The following is a 16,864-nucleotide window of genomic DNA, read 5'->3' as shown; positions in this document are numbered from 1 at the left end:
TGTGGAAAAAAATGCCTCTTGAGGACCTAAGCTGCAGCACGTTTTTCCTCCAGTGGCAGGAAGGCCCTTGAAAGATGGTTAGAAGTTGTTAGTGATTAGAATGTGTGTATTTATCACAAGCTTTCTGAAGTATGATGTCTTGATGTCTTGTTTCTTGCAGAGACTCCAACCGTCATGTTAAGGTAAAGCAGAAAAGTGCAGTGCTGAACATGCTAAAGAAGTTGGACAAAATAAGGTTCAGAGGTCACAAGAGAGATGAGTTCCTTGATTTAGCAGAGTCTCCAAATGCTTCAGACACTGAATGTGGAGATGAAATCCCGGTGAAAATACCTCGAACGTCAATTCGAGACAATGAAGAGCTGAGAGACCCTGTAAGTACCCAATTTAAGTATGTTTAAATTATATAGATGTAAGGCAGAAAAATAATGGAAATTAATAATTTTTTCTCCCTCGCTTTTGGATTTAACGTTTCAAGATTCATGGAATAGGAAGTAAACTTCCAGTAATAGGCTTCTGTTTTGTGGGAAGCTCATGTAATTTCTTAGTATTGGGAATCCTTGTCCCTCCTATTGATTTTAGATGCTGTCAGTTGACAAGTTTGTTAACCTTAGATGTGCTTCTGAATGCTGTCTAGTTTTTGTTTGTTTTCTTGAGTTACTAACAAACAGATCTGAAGGAGAGACTTCAGTCTGAGGAGCTAGGATCTGCTCAAATGGCACTGGCCAGATCTGCAGGGATAAAACTTCTGGTGACTTCATTGGAGTTAGGAGGTCACACCACCTTGTTCTTCACTGCAGTGTTGTTCCTAGTAATGCGTCCATGCTATAGAGCTCATTTAAATCTATGCAGGAGGTGAGCAAGACTCTTCAGGTGCAGAAACTTTGGTGCTTGTAAGCAGAAGCACACAAATAGATCTACCTTTTTTAAAAGACTCTGTTTCGGAGAAAGTTGAATATTAGCTAAAAAAGCCTTTTAATCCCACTTTAACTGCTAAAAAATGGGTACGGACCCTTGAGCTTGAAGTGCTACAATCTGAATTATGATTTGTCCATTTAACTGTATTCTAGAGTGTGGCTCGGAAGTCAGAGTTTATACCACCCTATTTGGAAACTCACCATGCAGTTTTAATCCCCAGAATGTGGTCAGGCTGTTGTCTTAAGGCTGATTTCTAGAAGCACAGGGCTTGCTCACTGCAAGTGTTAAACTAAAAAACTTGAAAATGTATACTTTAAAGCATCTCCTTTAGGGGTGGTAGCTTGTATCCTGTTCTGTTTTTTAAATTTAAGTGGGCTTTTATGGTGTCACATAAAATCCAGGTTATATGGAGCTCTTTTGACAGATTTTTTTTTCACTGATCATGGAACAAACAAGTGGCAAAAATGAGCATTTTTGGGTCACGAAAAGTCTGTTGTATGCAAATCTTCAAGCTCCTCAGACAAGAGAGGTCTGTTGAATGTCTTTCTTTGCTCTTATTTTACTAAGGACGTCTGTCATTTAAAGGCATGTGTATTGTGTATACTGGGACTAATCTGTGCTGCTTTCCTTCCAACATGGTATTTTCTGAGTTTTTTGTAGCTAAATGCTGGCTTATTTTAATTAAGGCATTATATTTATGTGTAGAGGGCAGGGAATACCCTTTGCATCTAGTCAGAAGGATCTCAATGGCTACAAATGGCTCAAAGAGCTACAGGCTACAAAAACATCTGTCTTAAACCCTAGATACTACTTTCTGTATTTTTTTAAGGGGGATAGTAGCTCCAGGATGGTTTGGCTGAGGGAGTAGCAAGGTGAACTTACAGTTTTCACTCTTTATAAAGCCTTTTAGCTACATTTTTTTGGTCATGGCTTCTGCTTTCTGAAATCGTTGAGCTCTGTGTGCTGAGAGGGTAATTTGAAGGGTAACACTTTGCTTTCTGGCTGATTAAATACTGTTAAATAAGCTGTCATGTTCTAAGTCCTTGGGATGTATTTCTTTAAAAATAGGAAATGAGAGAGAGGAAGGCAGCAACAGCATTAGACGTTTTGTTTTACCCTGCTACTGATGTTGGGGAGCTCCAAACCCAGTCTGATGCTGAAACAACCTAAGAGCAGCAGCTGTGTTGTAGATACCAACCAAATATGCAAACTCGTGTGAGGGAAGAGATCTGATGTGTAAGGGATAAATTTCAGATGAAGTTTAGGGGATTAGCACTTGGCCCTCACAGACACCTGCTCATTAAGCACTGCTTCCCATCCATAAAATAAAAGGATCTTAAAACTGTGAGATTTACATTTTTAGTTCAATAGTAAACATCCTAACTCATGCTTGGGTAAAGCACATAGCTGGCTCCTGGCAGAAGGGCCTTAGGAGGCTTGGAAGGATTTGTTATTTTCCTTTGAATTCTCCACAGTGGTTTCTGAGACTTTTTCTTCAAGAGGTGTCTTACTCTTAATTTGAACTAGTTTGGTCTCAGTTTAGAGTGGCTGTTAGCTTGTGTGGGTACTTTAGCCCTTCTCATGTAAGTGTCCTGACTGCCAGCTGTGTCTTGCCTAGGAGGTACTTTCTTAGTCCCTGTGAGTAGTTTGGCACTGTGATCAGATCAATGCCAAGACAACCATGTTGGCTAACAAATTAACTCTTTGCTAAGCACCTATTTCAGTTCCTGAATGGCTTCCTACCTTCTTTCTTCAGCATAGGTGGTTGGCTGTCGTTTTGTTTTGTTTTTTTTTAAAGCAAGGACATTCAGCACTGTGTGGAGCATTGTTCTTTCTGCATTGTTTTGTAAAAATGCCACAATCACAAAACAGGTAGAGAGGGTAACCTGGTCCATTCCTGCTTTGTAGTAGAAAACATTTTAGCATTTGTCTTGTTGTGACATTGGAAATTCAGGTAGTTGAAGTGCCATTGTGGTTTCCTGTTGTATAGATGCAACATGGGTTCCTTCCTACTAGATCAAGATTTTGCACCTAGAAAAAAGGTTTACAAAATTGCTCCATCAACTCGATTTGCTGTGATTCAAATGTTCAGGAAGGAGAATTGTGTCATGAAAATCATAGCCCACCTTTGTATTTGCCAGTTCTAGCTTGAGTTTGCCTCATTTTAACCTGTTTTGTCATTTTGTGCCATAAATAAATTTATATACTCTTAACATGATAAATGGTAAGTACCACATACAGGTATATATAAATGAACTCAGTGCAGAGGTGAATTGTTCCCTTTGGCAGAGAGGGGAAAGAAAAATTTGTGTATAAACCTGTGGAGGTTCTGCACTGACCTGACAGTGAGAATTGCAAGTCAAAGTGCTCTTGTACCTGGCACAGTTTTACTGAAAGCAGTCTAATCTACTTATGCAAGTTCCCTGCCAGTGTGCTAGGATTAAATCTGAGTTATTGTGGTATGGAAAACATGAATTCAATTGCTGTTCTTGTACAGCTTGGCTTTTCCTGAAACATGTCAATTAAAAACTTAAAAACTTTTGTATCGATCTCCTCGTTTATGGTGATTGGAAGGTATAAAGAATGATTCAAACATTACCATTAAGATATTAAAGTCTCTAAACCTGGGTAGCACTACATTTTTTAAGAATTACATAAAATACAGCTGTGTTTTAGGAGCTTGCCAGTATGGGTATGCTTCCAAGAATAGCTACTAAGGATTAATTTATTCATGTGGATGCTTTTGTTCTTGAGCGGTGTTACTGGGTTTTCCCTTTCCTTACAGCAGGTAAATGCAGCAGCCATGGGAAACCCTTTCATAATTTGAAGTAAGAAAATGCACATGAAGTGTCAGCTCAGAAACTTGAGAGGCTACGACCTCTTTAGTCAAGCTCTGTAGTTTATGTTACTGAAAACTTTTTTTCCCCCCTTTGCTGCTCAAATGAATGCAATTTAAAATTTTGTTTGTTAAACTATGTCTTCTTTGAATTTCTTTACCAAAAGAGTGATTGGACAGTGGAACAGGCTGCCCAGGGAGGTGGTGGAGTCACCATCCCTGAAAGTATTTAGAAGAAATATATTAGTGCTTAGCGATACGATTTAAGCACTGGAAGAATAAATCAGGTTGTGGTAGGGGGATTTAGGTTATGGTTGGACTTGATGATCTTCAATGTCCCTTCCAACCAGGATGATTCTATGATTCTATGATTCCTTCTGTTGTGTCATGGTCACCACTGGGCCCTGAGAAGTGACTTGGGTGGATGGTTATGCTCCTGGCTTGGCTTGCCATGTCCTCACCTCTCCACATCCTCTGTGTTTAAGAACTGCTTCTCTTTAAGGTAATTACAAACTAGGAAATTAGACCAGTGCTTTGTTAGATATTTGTAGAGAAAAATAATCTTCATATGATCTTGTGCAAGTAAAATGGAAGTTGGCCAGTTATGTTTCTGTGTGATGCTGAAGATGAGCTGTAGGTGGAGAGGACAGGTCTGCATCTACTCGTTTAAGAAGTGGCTGAGACCTTTTCTGTGGCTATACAGTGACAGTGGTGTTGGTGCTCAGTGCACAGAACAAACTCCCAGGGCTCACAGGATGAAGAAGGTTTAGGGAGGGAAGGCAAAGAACTCTCAGGTTGGGAGGTGCTGTTGTGAAAGCCTGAACAGCAGATGGCTTGAAAAAAACACATTTGTGGGGAGATGCGTTTTTTCAGATCCAGAGCTGGATGTGACTTGGAGCAGCAACTCTGAGCTCTGAGAGTGCATTAGAGGCAGTCTGTCATCACCAGAAATCTCCCTTTAACCCCTCTGTCTCTGACTCCACGCTCAACTCTGGCATTTTTTCTGTCTTCTGGGCACCACCTAGCCTTGTGCTCAGTCTTTGCTAAGTAATAGTGATTGCCATCATTTTAAGAGATCCTATGTCAAATATCGTCCAATCTAGAAAGGCAGGAGGAAAAGCAGAAATCTTTGGAAGCCTTCAAGGCTTTTACTATGAATCAGAAGCAAGAAAGGGCTTCTGTACAGTACAGTGTAGTTAATCCAGCCCAAGACCCAGCAGTAGCCTACACAGGCAGCAGAAAAGAGAAACCTTTAACCATTTAACACTGGAATTAATACAAGGTCATTTCTGGTTAATGTGTGAGTTGGGTCAGTTATGCAGGCATTGGACAGAGGTACTTTTTGAATTCAGAGGCAGGCAGCTCAGCCCAGCAAGTCTGTACGCCTTAGTTTTTATCTTTTTAGCCAGCTAACACCTTTTGACAGAACAAGGTGCATTGGTGTGGGGAAAAAACTTCTGGGACAAAAGAACCACCTACTTAAATGTTTCCCATATCAGTGTCCTGGACGTGCCCAGTTTTCTGTGTGTTTCTAAACTGTTTTCATTAATAAGTTATGATGTCACTGCTTTTGGAAATGGAGTGTCTTATTTTCCACCAAGCATGTATCTCTATGTATCTCACTACTCTGGTTAAACCATTTCATTATTGCACAATAATTACATGATATTGCTCCTAATATTCTTAGCAAGCAACCTTATGTTTAACTTAGTGGATTTGTTTTTTTTTCCTTTTTTCTCTAACTTAGAACATCTTTGTAACCTTTTGTGGTTATATTAATGATGTGTATCTCCTGATTTTTAGCTGATTGACTGATGTTGGACTTCTTGGGTCCAGTGGTTTAGGAGATAAAAACATTTGGAAACTTTTTAACATGTATCACTGTCCCCAGTGCTATGTACCTCTTGCTTTTTCCTTCTTCCTGAAAGGCACAGTCAGGGTATCCTAGGCTTTAATTAATGACTTGGCATCTCTGGAGAAGCAAAAGTCGAGCTTGTTCTCTAGATGGATTTCCAAATGTGGCTTGTATCTAGGTGAAATATCTTGAGAATCTTCAGTAAGGCTGAAAAATTGAATATGCTTTGATATTTGCTACTCCATTTCTTCCTCCCCTCTTCCCTCACCCCAATCTCTGTGCTCCTGTCCCTACTGCAGCACATGGGGTTGGGCAGGATCAGGGGCTGTCTGAGTGCTGGGCTGATCTGCAGAGCCTGGGTGCATTCCTGATAGTACAGCATCCTGCTCTTTGACCTGTATGTGTTTTATTTATTTATCTATTTATTTATTTTTAAGCAGTGGCACTGTTTCTTCAGACAGCTCCGTATGATCTCTTCTGTACTAGGAGCAGAGATTGCCCCTTTGTACCAGACGTGGATGTACCATACAGAAAGCCATCCTTTAACCCCTGGGAAGCAATCTGTATTTTCGTAACGCTTTAATAAAAATAACCATGTGCCTTCCTGTGGAGTGTGTTGTAAGGGTGCAGTTGTGAACAGGAAATCTGGAGCAGGGGGAGGAGGATGGTTTGTTCTGGCTCCAAAGTGGGAAGCAGCACAGGGCTGCTGCTAAGCTAAAGGCTCCTCATCAGGGCCAGCAGCATTGGCAGGGAGGCGAGTGTTACTTTTGGAACTGGAAATAGCACCTCTGCTTGGCACTGCATTGAGCAAGCACAGGTGGGGAATTGGTGCCAGGTAAACACTGTGCCTGCAGAACTCTAGTTTGCCTGTATAGGCAAATTGTGAGGCTTGAACTCTGCATCTGTTCAGCTCAAGCAAGAAAACAGATGTTTAATAGGTATCTCCCTGCTGTTTTATCTTAAAAGTGCAAATCATTATCTATAGTGAAAATACTTTGCTGTCAGTGAGCTTTCTGCACATCTTTCCTACAATGCAGAAAATGTGTTTTAATTACCTCTCTTGTAGATTGGTTGAGTTTAAATATGTATGTAATTTGAGCTGTCGTGGTTAAATATATGCAAGCTGACTTTTGTAAACAATGCAGTTCCTGTGTTTTCAGGACTCAAACAAGGAGTGGGGGAGTGGGTTAGGATAGGTAAATAAATCCCTTTTTGTCTTGAGGCAATTTCTTAGATGCAGACTTTTTTAGATCTAGCACTTAAATTTTGAATATAAGTTATTGGAGAATCTTCTGTAATTCTCACTGACAGACTTTTTGTACCTGGTGGGGACTGCTCATAGTGCCTGAATAGCCATTGCCCAAGGGGTGCCTGCACCCACCCTTTCCCCATCTGAAAATGTTCACTTTATGAGAGAAAGACTGCATCACCTACCTTCTGCTATGTGAGCTTGGGGTTCTTCCATGCTTACTTCATGGAGGCTGTGGTTGTCTCTGCTCTTCCTGACTATTCAAATTGCACTTTTATTTCCTGTGTTCTGCAGTATTTCTAGTGTCAAGTTCATTTGAGGGGTGAGGGTAAATCTCATGAGACTCCCCCCTTCTCCAGATCTGCCAGGGTGAGCTTCTGGGCACCGAGGACATCCTTCAGCAGTAACTGGGCTGTCCTGGAGGTGGGGGAGAAGGGACCCCTTCCTTGCAGAGAGACTGTGGTCTTCAGAATTTCACATATCCCTAATGGATATTAAAGTATACAATATGTGTTTTCTAACAGCTAGTAAATATCTAGAAAAGCCTTACTTTGCTAGCTTCACAATTTGCTTTGTGAATTGTGTTGCATTGACCATTAATTTAATGAGAAAAGCAGAAGGATAGTATAAATAAGCCTTTTAGAAGAAAGGCTAAATAATGATGCAGCAGAACTGGTAAGAGGGAAAAAAATACCTTTGTTTTCTGTAACTACCTGAGGTCTTCAGAAGTGCATTCTCTAAACTCACATGGGAAAGATGCTTTGCATTTCTTAGCTTTCACTCCTTTATTTTGCTAATTTAATGCTGGTAAAAGGCATGCAGAGTTGTTGATTCTTGCCTGTTTCTCATGTGGCTTTTTCTTTATTTCTCCATAAGTAAGTTGATATATTTAAATTACAAAAAAAATTATGTCTTAACTACGTGTTCTGGTTTTCTTATAGGCTGGTCCAGGGACCGTCATCATGGCTTCAGGAGTCCAGGATTTTAACAGAACGGAGTCTGACAGACTAAATGAGATCAAAGGTCACCTGGAAATAGCCTTACTGGAAAAACACTTTTTACGTAAGTATAAAAATCAATGTTCCGTGGAAGGAATTACTTAAATTTGCAGTTTCTAAACTGTAAAAAATTTGCACCAGAATTTTGAGTGTGCTGATGTGCAAATAGCATGTGAGCTGGTGCTTCCCTAGGAGTAATTTAAAAGTGTTCTCAGAGTTTCTGGGTCACTTGGATTATTTTTTCCTCTTTGCATTCCTCATAACATATCTCACTACATGACAAAAGCTGTCCTCTTTCGGGTAGATCCCTGTCCCTCTTGAACTTGGAAGCCCAGAACTGGTCAGAACTATGTTACCACTCTTAGGTGAATCTTTTTCCTTACCTTTGTAGCAAACTCCAAGGTAAAGGGTGGTGAAACTCACCCTTTCAAATAACCTTTGAGCAGGTGGTTGGAGGTTCAAGCCAATGGGGTGGTTCAGCAGAGTGTTTTGGGTTGATCCAGGGGTGTCTCCAGCCCTTACCACTGGTATTGACTTTGGTATTGACCAAAGCTTGAGGATTTCTGTAGCTGCAATTACAGAGTTGTCCTGGCAAGGTGGTTCTAACTCTGTACACAAAAATAAGAACGACAGTGATAAATAGGTAGAGAAATAAGCACAGTAAAGCGTATCCTGTATTCCCCTGCACTCCATTCAAAATTTTGGGCCACAATATGTCACTTGGAGTGAAGCAACAGATCACTTTTTGGGGATGGTTCCTATATTCTTCTGTTTTCTTCCTCCTATTCTTTGAGTTAATCTTGGTTTTGTTGTTTTTTGTTTTGCTTTGGTTTTTTAATAGTAGAAATACTTTGTTATTTTTTTCTTCCCAAAAATGAGTTGATGGTGAGCAGAAAAACATTCTTGAAATGTGCAGTTTGTTTACTTCAATTTGCCCTTGGAAGAAAACCTGATAATTTTTTTTTTTTTCAATCCTGTTATGCAGTAGGTGTTTCTTAAGAACGCTAGTCACTCAGCTATATTTGCATGCTTCTTTTAATTATGGAATTCCTTCAGGACACCTTGCTATAATTGTTTGTTTTTGTTTTTTTTTTTTAACACTGTTGCCCACTTCCTCTTACTTTGTTTCCTCCAACTAGTTGTGCAAAAGTCAAAGCAACTGCTAGTTCCTGGGGGAAGTATTTAAAGTTCCTTGGGTTTGCTTTTTAATGTGTTTGGTTTGTAATTGCTATCAGCCTGGTGCAATAGCTTTATTTTTGTCTCTTCTACACTTGCTATTTGTATAGGTATGTTATTAGCCAGGAGGTTTAAACAGGAGAGTTCTCCTCCCAGATGTGTGTTGTGTATAATGTACACATACACAACACAACTACAATTAAGTCTAGGTTTGTAGTTGCAAGTTTCTGGCTAGAGGAGGAGCAAACTGGTAGTCTTCTCCAGGTTCCTTTCAGCCATTAGTAGGCACAAGTAAAAGGTGCACTTTGGCTCCGTAGTGTTTTCAGTGAAACATCCCAAACCTAACTGTAGCCTCTACAAGCTGCGGAGGAAAGCTGGAGCAAATAGTTACTGGAGACAAACAGTTGTCTGTAAAGGGAAAACTTCTTTATCTAAGATCCCAGATGAATCTCTTAGCAAAGAGATAATCAAAACATCTGGGGAAGTGGTAGTGGAGAGGAATTGATTAACATGCTGCATAGATGTAAATGGAAATAAAATGTGACTTGAAGTGCAAGGGGTTTAAGCGACCAACTGACAGGAGGATAAGGCACACAGAGGAAGGGGTGTGAGGATGGTAGGGTGTTGGTACAGGTTGCCCAGGGAAATTGTGGTAGCCCCATCCCTGGAAGTGTTTAAGGCCAGATTGAATGGGGCTTTGAGCAACATGGTCTCCTGGTAGGTGTCCCTTCCCATGGCAGGGGGGTTGGAACTGGGTGATCTTTAAGATCCCTTGTGACCCAAACCTTCCATGATTCTATGATGAAGACATCTTGAGCAAGGGAAGGATCATCTGACTCTTCCAGCCAAAAGGGCTGAAGTTGCTTTTCTTGTCTGTGTGGGAATGGTCTTGATCTCTGTAATCTAATGGCTTCTACTGATCTGTATTACAGGAATGCTGAAAAAGTGCATGTTGGGTCTGGCCAGACTGTGGTATCAGGATGGGCTCTTGCAAAACAAGGCTTGAATGCCTGCTGCATGACAAGTGCAGAGAGTTTGGTGGACCTCCGAATGCATGTTTGTAGAAAAAGCTTTGTCTTGCAGTTGTCGCCACCAGAACAATTCCTTTCTAAAGGGCTTTATGTCTAACTATAACCTGTTTCTTAATGGATGTGAACACTGCCTTGGTGCTGTCTGATGTTTCAGATTGGGAAGGCAACTGCTGAACTGGGGCAGCTAGACTGATGTGCTAAGGCTAGTAGTGGTTTTAGTGCTTCCATTTCAAAACCTAGGTATATCTAAACAAGAAATAAAAACGTGGTTGTTGCTCTTGCATTTCAAAGACAAAAGAATAGACTACATTTCTGGGTTTGCACCTCACTGAGGTAAGTGTTCTGCTTTTCTTCCTGTTGCTGTCTGTGCCTGCTTACGCAGGGCAGTTTTGCTGATATCAGCACTACAGGGTGCTTTCTAAGCACATGTGCATCCTATGGCTCACATCAAGTATTAGTTAGTTCTCATTCAAGGATGTTCAACCTTCTGCAATGTTAATTTTAGCAGCTCAAGGAAGAGGAGGTGGTGGTAACAGCAGCTGAGAGTAAATAAACCAGGTGACTGTTAGAGAATATATGATCCCTAAAGTCCCTTCCAACCCAAACCATTCTATGATTCTAAGAAAATACTGTGAAGCTGAATCAGAATCCAGTCACCAGCTGTCTCAGAACACCTTCGGTGTAATCTCTCCTGACGTGAGGTTCAAACACCTGCTGCAGTAGCAGAACTAGAGAAGAGGAGTAGTTTCCCTGCACTGGTTTTTATCTCTTCTTATTGACCTGGCACCCTAATGTCACCTTTGGTTCAGACATCTTGGACCAGGACAAAGGGTTGGTTTGTGTAATAGATGCAGACCCTGATAAGAGGGTAAGTAGCTGCTGTGTATATCTGAGCCATCCCACATACCAGCTGTGGGCCATAGTAGCCATTCGTTGCTGGATGTTCTTCTCTGTCCAAGGGACTCTGATGCTGCAGCACAAGCTCCTAAAGAGTGCTGAGGCTGTTGAGCACCAAGGTTGCTGTGGCAGTGGAACTTACAATGGGCTTCTGCCACCCTGTATTCTTTCCCCTAAGCCTCCTTTCTTTCAGTTTAAGATCCTGGACTCACAGATGCTAACAGGAGGTCTGCACGTGTCCCTCTCCCTTGTGGAGTCCCTCTGATGAGGACTGTCATTTGTATATGGCAATTGGTGAGGAATCTTCTGGAATGTTTTCCCTGGACACCCAGAGAAGCTGCAGAAAAAATATGTGAGTCCAGGCTTTGCTGCAGAGCTGTCTGTTTACCAGAGCAAGTTCTCACTTGCCTTGTACTGACAGATTTGTTCAGAAGTTTTTCTAGGTCTGACTTAAAACAGAGAGGCTTCTTGTAAAACTAGGGAAAGTTTACTAAGAGGTGTAAGAAAGGTTTTGCATATACCCGGACATGCTTGCATGATGTACCATGTATCTTGAGCTGGTGTCTAGCCTTCCTGGACAAAAAAAACCCTCCAAAGCTCTAGCTCAGCTTTCCTGGAAACGATATTGGCAAAGGCAATAATGAGCAGCTTAGAGCACTTCTCTGGGGTTTAGGAGTCCTCAGTACAGATGAAGGAGGATTCAGACCTCCGCCTCTCATCTACAAGGACTATGCTCTGACTGGTGGAGCATGGGTTGTGTTCATGCTCATTCTCTACTTGGCTTCCAAAAAGCACAAGCTTCCCAGGACCCTGGGAGAGAGAAAGGGTGTGAGACCACCTGTCTAGTGCAGCAGTGGGCTGGAGCCCTGGGCTGGTCCTTGTTCTGGGCCAGACTTGTGCAATCTGCCTTCCCTTTGGGCACAGCACATCAGTGGTGGTGGCCTGGAGATGCCAGAATGCTGGAGGGTCCAACCCAAGCAAATAATGTACCATAATGTTGCATTTTCATGGGGCTGATTAACCAAAGTGCAGCTCTGCACTGTCAGAGATATACTGTTTTAGCTCGAAGAGATGCCACCTACACATTGTGTAATGGAGGTGGGGTGTGCTCATGCTCTGCCTTTTTGCTTACCCAGCTTGGCTTCATGAATTGCAGCTAGTATGAAAGCTCAGGTAAGGCAGTGGCCAGCACTTCAGTTGCTTTTGTGCAACTGGGCTGGAGATTTTGGGGGCACTTCATAAAAGCCTTGGGAGAGCCAGCTGCTGTTCCCAAGGCAGATGAAATCTCAACATTTGTAGCCTGTTTCACTTCTGCCAAAACCAGGGACTGAAAAGAGTTCCTGCAATAATGATGAAATTTTTGCAGCTCCCCTCATTTGAGATGAATTCTGTAACTCTTCTGGCATTTTTAGTCTCTGAAATTTCTGCAAATTGATAGAGCAGCAGTGCTTTTCATGAGTCTTAAGCTGGCAAAAGTGTATCTAGCAATACGAAACTTGCTGTTTTATGATTTGAAAAAGGAACCTGCCTCAGTAAGCTATTGATTGTTAAGATAGTTTGCATGTTTTCAGGAATCTTAATTTAAAATCCTTCCATAACGAAGAGGAAATGATCCTGTGTCTGGTAAAATGCCATAAAGCTCCACTGAAAACACTGTATGTAAATGTAAAGTTACTAATCAGTTGTTAGTATAACTATTTTGTATGTAACATAGCGATTATTTCTACCCTCACCCTCTGGAAGTCGAACACAACAGGAATGGTGAAAGGAGACTAGACCAGTTTGCACAGAGGAGGGACAACTTGTCAAATATAATGTGCTTTGTAAATCAGTCTCCCTTATCATACAAAATAGAAGAGTACTTCACATGAGCTCTGCTGTTGAGGTGAGTACAATAGTATAGAGGAATGTTAATTGCACTGAGAAGCAGAATGATGGTTCAGACTCAGCCTTCACTGCTTTTGGATTTGCTGTCTGCATAGAGGGAGCCCACACTGCTCCCTGCCTTCTACATGCATGCAGAGAGACTCAAAAATTGGTCCTCAGAAGCTACAGTTACTGTAAGTACCAGAGCAGGAGCTTCGCCCTTGAAAGAGCAAAGAGAGGCACAACAGAATAATGGAAACAAAAAAAGTAAGAAGAGGGGTTGTTTAATTGCCAAACCCGAATTAGGGTATTTTTCAGGCAAATTGGCATGAAAAATCAGGGTTATTCAGCCTGGAGAAGAGGCTCTGGGGAGACTTTATAGCAGCCTCCCAGTACCTGAAGGAGGCCTACGGGTGGGCTGGAGAGAGACTTTACAAGGGCTTTACAAGGGTGATAGTACAAGAGGGAGTGGTTTCAAGCTGAAAGGTGGTAGATTTAGGTTAGGTATTAGGAAGAAGAAATTATTTACTGTGAGGGTAGTGAGATGCTGGAACAGGTTGCCCAGAGGAGCTGTGGGTGTCCCCTCCCTGGAAGTGTTCACGTGCATTTTGGATGGGGCTTTGAGCAACCTGGACTAGTGGGAGGTGTCTCTGCCCATGCAGGGGGATTGAAGGTATATGATCTTTAAGGTCCCTTCCAACCCAACCCATTCCATTCTTACCTAAAAGGGTTGCTGAACTTGAAGTCAAAATAATGCCTATTCCTACTTTTCCAGCAAAGAGTGTGAGGACAGTGTCTGTTAAAAAACAGTGTGAAGGGCTCTTGATTAAAATATGGTCAGTTTACAGTGTTGTACTGAATCATCTTGGTGATAGTATCAGGTATTGTTACACTAGGAAGGAATCTCTAAAACTGTGATCAGATGTGACAGTGGGGCTGCATCTCCCACTCTTTCCTCTGTGCTGCTGTCTGTCTGCTGAGATGACAGCTTTGAAGGAGATACAAAGAACAAGAAGGCTGGTATCTGTTTCAGAAGTGACCACCTAACCCTACAAGACAAAGGAAGGGTTAGACAGCCTGGAGTTTGGGGCTTGCGGGGAAGGTTTTTAGGTTATTTCTTCTTAAAAGGCTAAGAGTAGTCCTTCTAAGCAGGTGAACTTCGTGCTTCCCAAGTGAAGTGTAGAAGTGCAAGCATGAAAGAGGACATGAACTTAAGAGGTGACTTAAAGAATAAAAAAACACAGGCAATAAAGTGTAGCTGCTAAAGTACTGGCTTAGACAAGCCCTTTTTTTCCCCAAGTATCTGGCATGCAAAATATTAGAATGTTTTGCAGTGTCTGGGATCAAAGGCTAATGTTTTTTGTGAAGTCTTTTGAGTAGATTTATGATAAGTCTTTGACAATCTCTGTGGTTCTCAAATCACCAGTGGAAAGGGCATAAACCCTGGGGGATGAGAGTAAGAAATCAGAAGAACAGGTAACAAATAGTACACAATCAAGCCGTATCCAATTACAGGTATGAAGGGAAGGAGGGAACTTCCAACATCTGGCTCAGTAGTGCTGCTGGTAAGATCCAGTTTGATTGTGTGTGGTTGGGATTTAGTGTGTTTACTGATGACCCAGGGGTTGTTGGGAGATTTGCCCTAATTAACATAGACGTAGAAGGGTTATTTCGGTCATGTTCAGTACTGGTGTTTCCCCATGTAAATATGACAGTGCACATACACTTTTAGCACGTAGGGTTTTTAACTCCGTCTCCTTAGATTTAACACAAAACTGATTCGGTAGCTAGAAAGTCATCTGCAGTCTTTAGCTATGCTCTGAAAGGTGGTTTTTTTGGTCACTTTGACCCAGGTTGGGATTTTGCAACCTACCTGTAGGCCTATGAAGGAAAGCTATTACGTAAAACAGCTACTAGGGGAGACCCTAATCCACCTTCAATCTCTGTGTTAAGGGAAACATCCGCTTTACTGCACATGCAGAATTAGAAATCCAACCTGCTGCTGCACCTTCCCAGTCTGATTTAGCAGCCTTCTTTTCTAAATACAACTGAGTTTCTGTTCAGTCTCAGCTGAAATAAATAGTTCGGTATTTAAGAGCTTTTTACCAAAACATTTTCTCCGAGCTTGTGTATTTTGGGAGCAAACTGAGCTTTTTCAATTGCTCTGGTGGCTGATGCCATACGATGGTGCAGTGAAATGCTAGGTAGCTTGCTTTAACAACTACATGGTATCAACTAAACTTTTTGAATTGTTAGGTCTTTAAGTTAGTAAATCCTTAGAGAGCAGGTGCAACAGTTCTGTTACAGCTAATAGAGGTTAAAATGCTGTAACAAACCTAAAATGCATAAATTTTTTCATAACTTGTGAGACACATAGCTGATCTTGGTCTTTCCTACAGGGTCAACTGTCCTACGGTTTCAGTGCAATAATATGGAAGTGACTGTAGTTGAAACACTGTTGTTGCCTTTTCTCAAACTTTTCTCTCATTTTTGTGCAATATTGTCCAGATATGGTTGTGCTTTTTTACATGAGTTGGCTTTGCTAGAGAGATTTTAAAGGGTCACACCTGCTGTCACAACCAAAAGGGTTACCCAGCCTACAGTTATATAGAGATTGTGACTGTGGTTTGATAGGATTCTGTAATACACAAGAACACACAGGCTTTTTTACTCTTAAGTTTCTATACTTTATTACAGATCACAGGCCAAAAATAGCACAAAAATCACCCCTAGCAATTGATAAAGCAAATATGTATAAATTAAAAAATACAAGGCTGTTACAAATTGTTGGCAGCAAACTTTACTATGGCAGCAACCAAGTAGGTGTGTGCTATTACAAACTTACCACTAGTGAAGCCTACTTATCCATAATATAGCAACAGATTTAATTATGATGGGTTACTTCTATGTGCTTATACATATGTTTACAAAAATACTAGTATCAAGCCTATTGAACATATCTCAGAAGGTGGCAAACCATCCCACAGGGGAGTGGAAACCAAATCCTCTGCAGCAAGGGTCCAAGATCTCTTAGAAAGCTTGTGTGAAGAGTTCAGCCTATTTAGGAGAGAAGTATGTGCAGCACAACAATTCTCAGAGAGAAGTTCCATTTTGCATAAAAATTAAGTCATTTTCATATCCCAGAGCAATAAGGTCTAGACACCACTACTTCAAGCATCAAATAGGTGTTCTTGATTTTGATTTTTCACATGGAGTAGCCAGTAGATGTTGATGTTTTCTTTTCTCTCCTCTCAGATCAGTTTTTATTTTTCCAGGCTGTTTTTCTGTTCTTGGAGATGGAACAGCCGATGGCAGTTACCAATTCTTACTTTCTCAGGACGTTTCCTCTTTTTCAAGACTGTTCTTCACCTTTTCATATGATAAGTTACTGCTACAGTTCCTTGTTTTTGCAGTTACCAATGTTACCTCAGGTTGTCTCTGCTTTCTAGGTACCCGGCTGTGTACCTGAAAGAGACCAACTGCACTTTTCAAGGATGATTCTGGTTCCCTGAAGTAGTTCCCAGGCTGATTGGCATTTTTTCTGTCAGTACTTCCACAGACATTTTCTTCTGTTCAGCAATATTTCTTTTCTAGCCAAGACACCTTTATGGCTGCTCACATCACCTGCATGTCCAGTTAAGACGTGGACTGAGCCACTTGTAATATTTTAATGCTTGTTGCCCAGCAGGGGATAGGGAGCTGAGATTGATATGTCTGAGAGAGAAGTTACGGAAGTGATTAATCTTGGAACTGTGGCTTGACCTTTTATGTTTTACCCTTTTGTGTGTGTGGGTAGTGGGAAGGATGTTTAAGTTTAGATTGTCTGAAGATGAAATCTAAGGAGCACTCTGTTCTTATTCTCAAGGAGGTTACTAATCTGTAAAGCTCAGTGGTAGGTACCATGGTAGATGAAACTTCCAGGGTCACATGTTCTACCGGGTATCTTGTCAAGGGTCTGTGACCTCTGCTCTTTGCAGCCAACTTCACTTGTTCTGCAGGGCGAGCCTTTGGGTCTAGAGAAATGTCTTCTGTAAATTCAGT

At 41.4% G+C, this 16,864-nt stretch overlaps 1 protein-coding gene across 4 annotated transcripts in view; it reads left to right on the top strand.

Annotated features, from left to right (window-relative positions):
* GRAMD4 (GRAM domain containing 4) overlaps positions 1-16,864 on the top strand; it is a 75,570-nt gene that overhangs the window by 25,393 nt on the left and 33,313 nt on the right. For all 4 annotated transcript variants that reach the window (XM_051641955.1, XM_051641984.1, XM_051641974.1 and 1 more), the window contains exons 2-3: positions 161-371; positions 7,797-7,917. In XM_051641955.1, coding sequence (XP_051497915.1) covers positions 161-371; positions 7,797-7,917 — 332 coding nt within the window. The remainder of the gene's footprint in view (positions 1-160; positions 372-7,796; positions 7,918-16,864) is intronic.

The sequence above is a fragment of the Apus apus genome, chromosome 1, assembly GCF_020740795.1.
Source record: "Apus apus isolate bApuApu2 chromosome 1, bApuApu2.pri.cur, whole genome shotgun sequence".
Lineage (NCBI taxonomy): Eukaryota > Metazoa > Chordata > Aves > Apodiformes > Apodidae > Apus > Apus apus.
Note: the sequence above shows the minus strand (reverse complement) of the source record. Positions and strands in the feature narration are given on the sequence as shown.